The sequence below is a fragment of the Parasteatoda tepidariorum genome, chromosome 8, assembly GCF_982258835.1.
Source record: "Parasteatoda tepidariorum strain Cologne lab strain chromosome 8, Ptep-v5.0, whole genome shotgun sequence".
Lineage (NCBI taxonomy): Eukaryota > Metazoa > Arthropoda > Arachnida > Araneae > Theridiidae > Parasteatoda > Parasteatoda tepidariorum.
In genome coordinates, this window is record NC_141762.1 from 58,034,772 (window position 1) to 58,048,192 (window position 13,421).

The 13,421-nt window shown below is 26.7% G+C and overlaps 1 protein-coding gene across 2 annotated transcripts; it reads left to right on the top strand.

Moving 5' to 3' along the window:
- The first annotated feature begins 2,594 nt into the window (after positions 1 to 2,594).
- On the top strand, positions 2,595 to 12,727 carry LOC107450821 (perilipin-3). Of its 2 annotated transcripts, none has more exons than XM_016066727.4 (8): positions 2,595 to 2,926; positions 3,706 to 3,980; positions 7,181 to 7,453; positions 8,153 to 8,316; positions 9,911 to 10,039; positions 11,120 to 11,284; positions 11,884 to 11,991; positions 12,570 to 12,727. In XM_016066727.4, exons 2-8 carry the CDS (start codon positions 3,737 to 3,739, stop codon positions 12,627 to 12,629), a joined length of 1,143 nt encoding a protein of 380 aa, XP_015922213.1. In that variant the 5' UTR covers positions 2,595 to 2,926; positions 3,706 to 3,736; the 3' UTR covers positions 12,630 to 12,727. The 2 variants fall into 2 exon arrangements, with proteins under 2 accessions (XP_015922213.1, XP_015922212.1); XM_016066726.4 differs by lacking the exon at positions 2,595 to 2,926 and adding an exon at positions 3,025 to 3,067.
- Positions 12,728 to 13,421: the final 694 nt, after the last annotated feature.

Genomic DNA, 13,421 nt, shown 5'->3' on the forward strand with positions numbered 1-13,421 from the left:
GTCCACTGCGGGACTATTTTATTTTTAAAAAATGAAGTTATTTTAAGTGTTTAAACTCGTGGGTTGGATCCCCGCCCGCCGAAGACTCCCCGTGTAGTAAATGGTGACTGGTGCACGTTAAATCTTGCTTGTCGCAATGTCCTCCATGTTCCCGTAACAAATCAATACCTCTGGAGGTACTAATTCAGGAATTTCTTTGTCTTCTGGATTGGTTCAAAATTACAAGACTACGGAGTTGAACATTAGTAGTCGTAAACCCAAAAATTGGGTCGGCTGTTCAACGACGGGTATAAAATAAAATAAAAAAATTTTATAGCTTGTAATTTGCTCTTTTTTAAAACAAAATATCTAAACTATTTTAAGTTTATAACATATTATTTAACACTTTTTTTTTTTAAGAAAACAGTTTTTTAAAAAGTAAACATTTTATTTTAATTTTGAAAAATCAGAAAAATACAAAATTTTTTAAACCGATTTTTTTTAAAAAAATGAGCATTGAGAGCTGATTCATCTTTCTATTACTCAACCTGACGCATAAAGAAATTATAAGTTCGAAAATAATAACAACTTCACTGTGATAATAAATAAAGACATTTTAATTTCGTGACTACCAAAATCTTTTTAAAATACAGGCAATGTTCTTTTTCTTATATTTAATTTTTAAAAGCCATAAAGGATAAAATGTACAGCTTTTTTTTTAAAGCAGTTTTTTAAAAAGTAAACATTTTATTTTAATTTTGAAAAATCAGAAAAATACAAAATTTTTTAAACCTATTTTTTTAAAAAAAATGAGCATTGAGATCTGATTCATCTTTCTATTACTCAACCTGACGCATAAAGAAATTATAAGTTCGAAAATAATAACAACTTCACTGTGATAATAAATAAAGACATTTTAATTTCGTGACTACCAAAATCTTTTTAAAATACAGGCAATGTTCTTTTTCTAATATTTAATTTTTAAAAGCCATAAAGGATAAAATGTACAGCTTTTTTTTAAAGCAGTTTTTTAAAAAGTAAACATTTTATTTTAATTTTGAAAAATCAGAAAAATACAAAATTTTTTGAACCGATTTTTTTTTAAAAAATGAGCATTGGGATCTGATTCATCTCTCTATTACTCAACCTGACGCATAAAGAAATTATAAGTTCGAAAATAATAACAACTTCACTGTGATAATAAATAAAGACATTTTAATTTCGTGACTACCAAAATCTTTTTAAAATACAGGCAATGTTCTTTTTCTAATATTTAATTTTTAAAAGCCATAAAGGATAAAATGTACAGCTTTTTTTTAAAGCAGTTTTTTAAAAAGTAAACATTTTATTTTAATTTTGAAAAATCAGAAAAATACAAAATTTTTTAAACCTATTTTTATTTTTATTTTTAAATGAGCATTGAGATCTGATTCATCGTTCTATTACTCAACCTGACGCATAAAGAAATTATAAGTTCGAAATTAATAACAACAACGTCACTGTGATAATAAATAGAGACATTTTAATTTTGTGACTACCTACCTTTTTTAAAATACAGGCAATGTTCCTTTTTTTTATACGTATTTAGTTTTTAAAAGCCATAAAGGATAGGATGTACAGCTGAAGTTTGAAAAGCAATATTTGCAGTTTTCTCATTTAAATTACTTTATTCTGAGGTAGTTTTCCAAAAAAGAAAAACATATTAATAAGTAATTTGATTGAAAATATTTGTTAAAACACACCGGATATACATTATTATTTTACTATATAATAAATAAATAAAAAGACAATCTTTCAATTGTTTCAGATCCGCGCGTGGAGATCAGTTGCCCCGGTTTTGGTCGAATGATCTGTACACCATCTTTTCAAGGTCAAAAAGACATGCCTTTGATAATACTGCATTGTGTAATAAAATTTCCAACATGTATCAATTTTGAGCGATCTACACGTTAAAAGATAAATTCTATTTTTATACTTTTTGTAAGGGAGTTTCTACTCTTGAGTTATCAAGTTAGGTTTTCTTTTAAATTTATAATACTTGTTTTATGTATTTAGTATGTTTCAAGCTTAAATTAAGTGACAGAAAAATAAAAGTATAAAAATTTACTATGACACAAAATGGGATGCTTTCCTTAAAGAATTCTCCAGAATTCTATAGAATTTTCCTGAATTGTTACCACATTAAGACATACAATTTATTTTAAAAAATTGAAGCATATTGTTTATTATTATATAAATTTAATACATTATTAATAATACTAAATATATATATGGAAATTCACTTTTAAATCATGCATGTGCCTGCAGTTATATGAAAAGAAATTCCAATTAAAATTCAACAAAACAATATTTTTTTAAACTTTTATTATTGAAGAATAAAAATCTCGAAAAGAAAAGCATGAGATCGACTACATAAAAGTTTTTCACAAACTTTTTCCCTTCATTTTACTAAAATAGATATAAATCCAAAAGCCGTGTATTTTTTAATTAGTTCCTTCGAATTCAACAGGTAAAACTGACGTGATCATGTGATAGAAACTTTTCCCCCTCCATGACGTATTGCAAAAGTTCAGAGAGAAGCAAGCAACACGTGTTTATTTTGTTTGTTTTTTTCTATCATTAGGTTTGCCGAAAACCTTATGCGTCATCAGATCGCCAATTGGAATTTCAGTTATTCTTAGAAATAGAAATCATTTACATTTATAATTAGTATTCGATTGCGAGTGTGTAAGATTATAATTCTAAATTTTATTTCTATTTTTAAGAGATATTTCTGAAGCGATTCTGGAATTTATCTAGTCAGATGATGAAATTAGGATTAATATTGACTCAGACATGTCGCCAAAGTAGCAATAAGTACTCGTAACATGGTAGTCATAAAGTCATGTCATGATTAAAGCTAGATCCGCCCAGAAAGCAAGTAGCGCAATTGGATGCAAATTTAAAGGTGCGTAAATGACATATCGTATGTGAACTTTGAACTGTCAGTGTGTGAAATTGAGTATAAATAATTTTGTTTTACTGGAATAAGTCCTCTTTAGAATTAATTTAATTGTGTCTAACCACTTACGTGAGGATACTTTTGTTTGTAAGTTTTATGTTCAGCCATTTAATTTTGTTTCAAGTTTGAGCAGGAAAAATTGAGCAAAATTGTCACTCACTATTTTAATTTCAAAAGCTATTTAAGTTTTTTTTTGTATTGTACAGGTTGTGGCATGTTTTGTAATTTATTAACTTTCCTTTCAAAGCATTTTATTTTAATTACATAGTTCTGCAAATCGAGTAAAGCTTGTTTAATATATATTTTGATTCTGAATTTTCTCGAATGTTTATTCGCGTATGAGCACCTAACATCAAACCTAATTGTAAACTAGTCTTTGTAAATTGTTTTATTTTGTAAACTTTTTTTTCCCTGCATTTTTCCAAAATTTTGTTCTTAAAAAAACTAAACTGGCATAAAATTTCTTTATTTTAAAATGTTTTAAGTTCGTTTAATCTTATTATATGGGGCTCCTATTGCCTGAGCTTATTACGATCGTTCTTAAATTTAACTTTTTTTTTTTTTAAAGAAATTTTAAGTGTTGACTGATGACATATATTTTAAATATTTAAAGCTAGAGGAATTCACCTAATTAATGTAATTTTTTTTTTACAGTTGTAATTTAACTTTTAATGCGTATGTATATAATGCCTTTTAATTAAAACTGAAATATTCTTTAATTCTAGAAAGTCTAGTTCGCTACTTTTTGAATATAAAATGGCAAATCCTGAAGCTGAAACCCAACAACAAACTACTGCTAGTCCAGAAATGAAGAGTGAGTTTCTGGAAAAAGTGTCAGAACTCCCTGCTATGAGTAGTGCTATGGAATATGGCTCTGCTGTGTACAATCAAGTGAAAGGATTAAATAGATTTACTTCAGCTGCTCTTACTGCTGCTGAATCAACAGCTCTTTATCTTGCTGTAACTGCTAAACCATTTTTGGAAAAAGTGCAACCACAAGGTAATTTTTAAGTTTTTAAAAATTCCAGTTTTATAATCTAATTTTAATATTTGATATGTAATGGAGTCAATGAGTTTTTATTTTAATATGTAAGATTATTTTTGCGAAGTTTGACTTGTTCCAATAAATGGTCATATTGACATAGAAATTGTATTGTTAAAAACTAAAATTTTCGTAGAAAATTTGCAAATTGTTTTAACTCTTTAAAATCTTTTTGCTTATTTTATTTTTATGTAATAACTTGAAGATCTAAAACTTTATAGATCTAAATTGTTTGATTTGTATAAATAAACTTCCGAGAGTAAGTGCTTAGTTGTATTAATGTTAATCCAAAATTATAAGAAATCAAAGAATAGAATTTTTATTTTATTGCATGTTAGATTTTATTTATTAATCTTTTAATGTTTCAAATTCTTTGGTACAATTTTTTATATCTATTTTTCTCACTGTGAACTTTATTTTATTTTACTAAAGTTCTTTAAGTAACTGAATGTTTAGTTATATATAAAATTTTTTCTAATTCTTTTATAAATTTTTTTCTCTTTATAATACAAAACCTCTTTTTAAACTTATGAACATAAAATGTAGGAATATTAAAAAAAATAAATTTTACAGTGAAAAATAAATTTTGTTTTTAAAACATTTAATTTTACTGGATATTTAAAATTTTTTCTAAATTGATGACTGATATAACTTACAGGAAAATTAAATAATATAGAATTTAATCATAAACTAATTTTTTTTAAGTATTAAATATTCAAAATATATTTAAATTAAACTTATTTATTTTTTTAATCGCAAACCTTTTTCTTTATTGGTGTCACAAATTTTGAAAATTATCTATTTTTATAAATATTTCTTTTTTATTAGATTTTATAGGTTGATATCTCTTTTTTTGCATTAATTATCTTTAATTTCCTAAAATGCTGTAACTATTTTCCTAAATTGTTGAACTTAATTGAATTGTATGGTTGCACATTTTAATAAGAGTCTAAACAAAAGCAAAACTCCCTTGTCCATTTTTTGAATTTCTTGACAAAAGATATTAACAGGTGCCAAGTTTAATTAAAATTGAAACAGTGTTTTCACTACAGCGCGAGAACGCGAGAATCTCGCATATTTTTTTCTTTTCTCGCATTAAAAAATGATTACCGCGAGAAATTCGCGCATTCTATAAACCAATTTCAAAATTCGCGAATTTCTCGCATTTTGAAAAAAATTTCTCATTGCGCCAATTAGAATGAAATCCGTTTCACTTTTCTTCCTGGATCTTTCATTATTTTCAACATCTGCCCCATTATCTAGCTTCCCTGTTTACCAGTATTGTTCAGAATCTTTAAGAACTACAGAACACCATCCCTCCGAACCTCTTTCAGAACGCATTTCTCTGCAACCACGTGTTTACTGTAGTAAAGGTTTCTTCATGTAAGACGTTCAAATTTTTTGCACATTAATGCAAGATGGACAAATACCTTGTAAAGGCAATATCTTCTACTCCGAAACGGACAAATGAAAATGAAACAAATGTGGGTAGAAACGATCAAAACGAAACAAATACGCATTTGAGTTACCTAATTAGAATAGCTGATGAAAAAGTAGATATCGAACATTTTCCATATGATGATGCAGCAAAAATATTCAATGCTTTAAAAATAAGAAATTAAAAATGTATTATAATTAAAGAAATGATTTTTTTCATGTCTCTTTACGTTTTTGTTTTTTAATTTTTAGAAATCTCACTTAACTTTTTGAAATCTCACCCTGTTTTTGAGAAAGGGTGAGAAATTCTCACCCATTTTTTCTCTGCGATGTAAACACTGTGAAAAAAGTAAAAAATGTAGTGGTGTTTACTCTGAGGTGGCTACAAGTTTATACCCTTAGTCTGTTCTTTCTGAGATATTTCTTTAGTTTCTCACGGACTTGGTAGCTGTTCCGCAGATCATGTTGCGGAAATCTTCCCCATTTAGCCATTTTTTAAAACTGTTTTTATGTATTTAAACATCAAAGAAAAAAAAAATTAATCTAGCATTTTCAGTTAGGAGTAGGTAAATATTAAAACTTTCATGCATCCTACAATATGTTTGTTTTTGGCCAGGGCGATTGAGTTGTTATATTGAAATTGTGATTGTAATTTGTTTTTAAAATTTGTTGAAGAGAGCTTAAGACCTTGATCTAGAATTTTTACAATTCCTGGTTCTTAATATGAATAAATGATTCAGTTATAATTACAGTATATTTTCCTTAAAGTGTCACATAATGAAATATGTAACTAAATTTATTGTTTGGGATAGTGTTTCTCTACGTTTAAAATGACTAAGTCCTTCTAATATTTTAGACAAGTTGAGAAAAAATCATGTTAAAGATTTAATTTGTTTTGACTAAATCCTAGAACAAGTCTGGTGTAAAGAAAGAATTCTCAGAGCCTAATAATTTTCCAGAATGCAGTTCTTTTGGTGTGAAATTTCTTTTAAAATTATAGTAACTGGCATTATAATGTGTTAAATGTCAAAATACATTTCAATTATTTCAATAGTAATTTTAAACACTTTAAAGTTCCACTCATTAACTTAAAGAATAAAAATTTATTAACAAATTTGCATATAAAGTTTTCTATTTTGTTTTATTTAAAATTTTCTTTCCAGAGTGTAAGTTGATAGGGCATTATGATAAAATAAACTTAAAAAATTATATATATATTAATATTTTATGTTGTACTTATTCATCTTTCTTAAGCCTTATTTGTACAAAACATTTTTATTTAGAAACTAAATTTAATAAGTCTTGAAGTCATGTTGTCTATTTTATTTGGTCTCAGACTAAAAAGTTATTAAGATCTCACTAACAGACAGCTTTAATTTTATCAACAACCTAAAGATGTTACACATATGTTAGTAGTACAAAAGTCTACTTGTATAAAATTTCATTTTTTTTTTTTTTTTAAATGAGAAATTTAGAGGAGTAATGTATTTGTCTCCTTCAAAAATTATATGCCCAGGGTTGTTTTGATACTTTGTGTGTATTGCAAAACTGCTATGCCCATAGTATTTTTTTCTTTCTTTTACTTTAAAAAGTTTGAAGATGTCCGAAATCTCAATCGTTAAAACAAGAGTATTTTGTAGTGATTGATATCTGTAATTAAAATATTTCAGGATTACTGTTATAATTTTATCTTTATACAAGTTTTCTTTAATTTATTTTAGCTAAAGTCATTGATCAACTTGCTTGCAAAGGTTTAGTTGCCATGGAAGAAAAAGTTCCATTTCTTACGATGCCTCCAGAACAACTTGTTGAAGAAACAAGGAAAATAACTTCTTCTACTCTTGACTTTGCTAATCAAAAAGTGGATGATATAAAAACCTATGGCACTGAAACTTTAAATAATGTTAAAAGCTATGGTGTAGAAACTGCTTCTAAAGTTTTGAACCAAACTGAAAACTTGGTTGATGCCTATTTACCTCCAGCTTTTGGTGAAGGTTAGTCTTAAATATTTTTTAATTACAGTTTAAACTAATTTGAAACAAGTTAACTCAGTTATAAACTACTCTAGTTTCGAAATTAAATGCAATATTGTGCTGTTAGTTTATTCCGGGTCCTGCAAAAAAGGATTTGAGCTTCTAAAAATTCATTGTAGCATTGACTAAGGTTTATAATCCTTTAGAAATTTTTTAATTTATTACGAAATCAAATTTTTAACAGGAAATAATTTTAGCAAAACTATTAATGGTTTTCAGATTACGATTTTTTAAATTTATCATTACGTTTTAACTGTTCTCTATATTAAAAAAAAATTATCTTCTTAACTTAGAATAACTTTGCTTTTGCATGAATTTAAAATATGGATTTAGATTTTTCTTTGCAAATTATCCACAGTCCTGTACATAAAAATCTTATTTTAACCTGCATTTTTCTCTATAATCAAATTGGTTTTCCCTTGTTATTGAATAAGGAAGTAGTCCATAATGTGAAAACATCCTCCAGATTTTTGCCCATTTGCTAAACTGCCATTGGGTTTAATTGGCATTTCTTTTTATTCTTTACAAAACTCTCAATTTCTCTTGTATGTCATTTAAATTTACCTTTATGAGTAAATTTGGCTCTTGTACTAAAAATTTAATTTTTGTCTCTGTAATATTTGATGTTTGAAGTTCTAAAACATTTTTTTAATTTTTTAGGATCTCCTGAAGCTTCAACTCAAAGTTCCTCTATGTATGATCGGGCTTCTAAACTAACCAGCAAAATTGGATTACGTTTGTATGGTCATGGTGTGGAGCGTGTTATGGTTGTCCATCGTGTTTCAGAGGAATATGCTTCAAAACTGTCTTACATTCTTGAACTTGTAAGTTAAATATGTTTTTATATATTTTTTCGTAAAGAAAATTTAATTCATTAAATATCTTGATTATTTAGAAGGCTCTTATTCCATATTTGGCATGGAGTTGTTAGTTTTCAGAATTTGCATTGAAAAGAAACTATGCAAGTCATGATATGAATTGATTACAATACCATATTGGTAGAAATCTGTTATAGAAACAGATGAAAATTGACTGCATATTTTTTTTTCAAATACAGCTTAAAATATGTAGAAGTATTGTGATAAATTAATGGTTATTATGGTTAAAGTTTCGTATTACTTTTGATAAATTAAACATATGTCTAAACATAGGAGCTCGAAACTTCAATTTAAATCTTTCAGATTCAGAAAAAGTTGGCATGTTCAATTTGGGTGTTATAGTAATATTAATCATTCCTGTGAAATGAAAAAATTCTTAATAGTTATAATTAAAATATTGATTCTAAAGTGTGTGCTATATACTAATTTCAACCATGAGTTAGACTATTAGAACAAAATCTCTTAGATTCGTCTGAAAACTAACATGGAGAGTTAATAACATTTCAAAGTAGGTTATAACATAAATTTGCAATATTTTACTAATAGTAAAAGAAGTTATTCAAAAAGAAATGAGTTGATTGTATATGTGAAGAATTACGAACAAGATGACTAGAATACTAAATATACTTTCTAGAAAATTAAGTTATTAGATGTAACAAAATTTAATATGCATGAGTGTCTTTGTGGGCAGCAAAAGGACTTGCACCTGCTAAAAAACTAATAATATAATTGTATTTCGTTCTTAAGTGGTAATTGCTGGAATTGCCTGGTCAGTAGGGCATTGAACTATTGTTCGAGAGGATGGGAGTTCGCATCCAGCCAGCTGAAGAATCCCAGTGTATTAAATGGTGGTGCACGTTAAATCTATCTGGGTCACAAAGTCCTCAAAGTTTATATCACGAATACCTCTGGGGGTACTGATCCAGGAGTTTCCTTGTTTTCTGGATTTGGTTCAAAATTACGAGGCTGCGGAGTTGAACATTGGTAGCTGTAAACTCAAAATTGGGTCTGCTGATCAACGAGGGTTATAAAATAAAATGCTTAATGTGTCATAATAACTAAGACATGTAGCAAAGTTTTTTTTTAAATATTTGGTCAACTATTGTTTTAAAAGCTTTGAATTATGGACGTAGTCTTAGCAATTTCGGATAGTATTTCTCAAAAACAAAACATTTATGCAATTTATGTATTTTTGAAATAACATATTTTTGGGGATAACATTCTAATAATAAGAGAATTTTTTTTCATTGCTTTTGTTATGTTTTAAATTGCTGGAATAGTTTCTTACTAAAATACTTAGCTATACTTATACTAATACCTAGCTATGCTTATACTAATACCTAGCTAAGCTTTAGTTTAAAATTCAGTAACATTTAGAATGATAGATTAGTTTATAGATAATTAGATTGTTCCTCTCAGCAAGTTGTGCACAATTGCTCAAATTTAAAAATTTTCACTTTGATATTCTGTATCAATTGACAAATTCTAATTTACGTATTTTAATTTTGGAATTTTAAACCTTGTTTAATCTACTGATCAGGTTAATCAGCTAAAACAAAATGTGGCCAATAAATCTGTACAGGAAGTTGTTGATGAAGCCAAATTGAAAGCAACTTGGGTTTGGGATGAACTGAACAAAGAACCATCTGCATCTGACGAAGCTGAAAAGGTAATTTCAATTAATTCACTCATAATTGAAATTTTTCCCTTATAAATTTCCATATTCTTAAGCATTGACTCTTGCAAAATGTGTGCTTGCTTTAAACTATTTTCCTCATTTTCATGAAACCTACCATCGTAACCCTTTCAAGACTAGTTTTCTGTTCAAATTAAATGACTGACTTTAATAGATCAAATAAGGGGAAAATGACAATATTCTGCCAATTAGAAGTAAACAATTGGACTGAAATGTTATTGTATTACCACAGAAAACCAGTGAAACATGTGTTTGTAAAAAATTCAGGCTTATTTAGCTCATGAGCGTTTTGAAAATATCTGTGGAATATACCTGTCCAAATGGGATTGAAAGGTTAAAACTTGAATGCTAACTATTAAGGTTTAAATCTAATTAAAATTATTTGAAGATTTATTGGTGAATTATTGAAGATTTTATGGAATTAACTAGAAATTTCTATCAGTTAAACTCAATTAATACTTTAAAATTTTATTTCTCATAGTTATTTTTGCAAAAATTATAGAGAGCCCCTTTAACAAACTATAATTTCCAAAAGATGGCAGACTTTAAATGGTATATAATATAAAGTCAATATTTAAAAAAAAAAAATCGTACTATAAAACATATTATCCGCAAATTAAGTGTAATTGCAAATAGCTGTTTCAATGTTAAGATAAAATATTTTCATTGTTAAAATTAATAGGGAAGGAAAAAAAATCGCAGAATACGAAACTAGAACACAAACTTGCCCAATAGTCCTATCGGGCTCTTTTGCCATCAAAATGTTTAATTGATAACATTTGTCATGCCATGATTTTGGGAAAAATAGTGTTTAAAAAACAAATATTTGCACAGGAAGGTTATGAATTCGTTAAACTTAATTAGATTTTTTTGGGCCCAATAGAGAAATTTCTCTAGAAATGAGTTTCCTATGTGTCTAGTGGAATGAAAGATAGAAAATATCTGATTATATAAAGCTAGAGTTTTTGTTTAAATTAGTTTTTTTTTCTTTCACTGAACGTATTAGTTTTAAAGAAATTTTATAGAATGTAAGTAATGAATGCATTGTTTCAGAGTCTTGAACAAAGAGCACTTTCTCTGGCCCGTAGAACAACTTCAGTTCTTGTACATGTTTACACTACATCAACTTTACCTCTAGCTTCCCTTCCCTCAACCTATCAGGATGGTGTTCAAACTGCTCAAAGATATGCCACGGAACTTTTCACCCAACTTGATCAGGTATAGTTTTTACATTAACATCAGTAATCTTTTTGTTTTCAGCAAATGTTCCGATTTAAATCTTCAAAAATGTGTTTATTAATCTAACTATTTTAAAATCTACTGAAAAATGTTTCTCTCAATTTTTACTTTTTTTCACTTTGTGGTTGACAAACTTGTTTTAATTACTTAAAGTGCTTGAAAATTTTTTTGTAAATTACTGCTATCGAAGTGTTTTTCTATTGGAATCTAATATTTCAAATGTGCTGTTTAAATATAATTCCAGTTATAATAGAAAGAGATTGAATCATTATCTGGATAATCCTTAGGACATTAGAGAATTTTATTTTCTATCAAACATTTGAATATAATCCAAACATCTGTAAAAGTGTCTCTGTTAAGCATTTAGTTTATTTATTGAAATTGATTAAATATAGGTGTTTATTATAGCTTTTTTTTTCCAAATTATTTTTTTATAATTGTAAGTTTTAAATTTACCTTAAAATTTAACAGGAGTTGAGTTGAAATTAAGAAAAATATTTGTTAATGTGAGGTCTTTTTTTTTTTCATGCTAAAAATCTGTTTTTTTTTTTAACTATTTTACTTTATATTTTTTACAGGCTACTAATGCTGGTGAAATAACAATAAATTTGTTACAAACAGTTCGACAAAAAGTTGCTTCATTGGAAGAAGTTATTCAAAGTTTGAAATCCCAAGAAATTGAAATGGTAAATTTGAAAGAATTTAATAAGTAATTTTATTTAAATCTTTTTAAGAAAAATTCATTATCTTCAATGAATTTGTATTTTTTTTTCAGTTTTAAATTTTTTGTTTTTATATTCTCTGAATGATGTTTACTGAACTTAGATAACTCCAAGCCAATAATAAACTTGTTTTAAAAATTTTTAAATTTAAAGCTTTCATACCGTTTTTGAAATTGTTTTAATATTTTTCATTAAAGAAATGTAAAACTTAACTATATGTCTAAAATCATAATGCCAATGCTATACCATTTTTATTTTTTAACAGAATTAAATTTGAGGTTGATATTTAAGTTGGCCATAATAAAATTTTGAATCTTGTGATAGGTCTAACTCCAAACATATTTGCAAGGTTATCACTTTTATGTTAAAAGCAAATTAATATATATATAAAATTTGCAGTTAAAAATTGCAATAGGAAAAGTTAGTAGTTTTTTTAAAATTTGTCTCTTTTTTTTTTCGGTTAAAGTATTGTGAAGTTCCTTTTTCTAAAAAGACATTAAAAACTTTTCATGCGCTAAACTTTATTTTTGTTTCTTTTCAAGGAGGAAATGAATCAAGAAAATGTTGCTAAGGGTCATGAAGCAGAAGATAAAACTTCTTAAACATAAAAGTGAACATGTATAGTTAGTGTTAAATGTTTCAATATTTTAAAGAAATTTTCTATTGTATTTTTATAATAATAAAATGTTTTTGTATTGTATCTTTGTTTTTTGTATAGTCTACTTATCTTAAATTCACATGTAATCTATTGTTTCTTCTGCATTTTGAAATTTATCCTTAAAGGAGAATTTATAAGAATTAATTAAAACTGCAAAGATGGCGAAATTTTGTTTAAATTGAAGTAAATTTATAAAAATATTGCGATAGAATTTTGAAATATCATAGAAATATTCACTCTCATTGTTAAAGCCTTCACTGGGTATTTTTACATAATGGGAAATTATGTTATGTAAAATACTATCTTGTGAAAGTCAAGAGATTTAACGTGCAAGGTTTTTACGAGCTTCATATTTAATAAATGTTTCTTAATTTTTAGTTGATCTTTTTGTAAATGTAAGATTTTATGTAGCATTTAAAAAGTAGCACCAAAATTTAAAATCTAGTAAAAAAAATTTAAAAAAATATTGGTACAAAAATTACGACATAAACATGAATTTCATTTCAAAATCAAATTTGAAAAAATACTTTTCTCTTTCAGTTTAAGGATTTTTAATTAGTCTCAGATTAGAGTTACTGGTGAGCATTTTTTCCTTTTCTCCCGCAAAAATGTCTATTACCCATGTTTAGTAAAAAATTTGCAGATTCAACAAGTATTAGCAAAACAAAGGGTTCCTAATTAAAATTTTCAAAAACTAGAATAGGGAGTATACGTATTTACTCACCAGGATCTAGCA

What these genes read in the sequence shown, in the direction of transcription:
- LOC107450821 (XM_016066727.4), top strand. Translation starts at nt 3,737, where the DNA reads ATGGCAAATCCTGAAGCTGAAACCCAACAACAAACTACTGCTAGTCCA. An exon ending in TGTCTTACATTCTTGAACTT is followed by an intron (nt 8,317 to 9,910) that starts GTAAGTTAAATA and finishes TCTACTGATCAG; the next exon opens with GTTAATCAGCTAAAACAAAA. An exon ending in AATCCCAAGAAATTGAAATG is followed by an intron (nt 11,992 to 12,569) that starts GTAAATTTGAAA and finishes TTTCTTTTCAAG; the next exon opens with GAGGAAATGAATCAAGAAAA.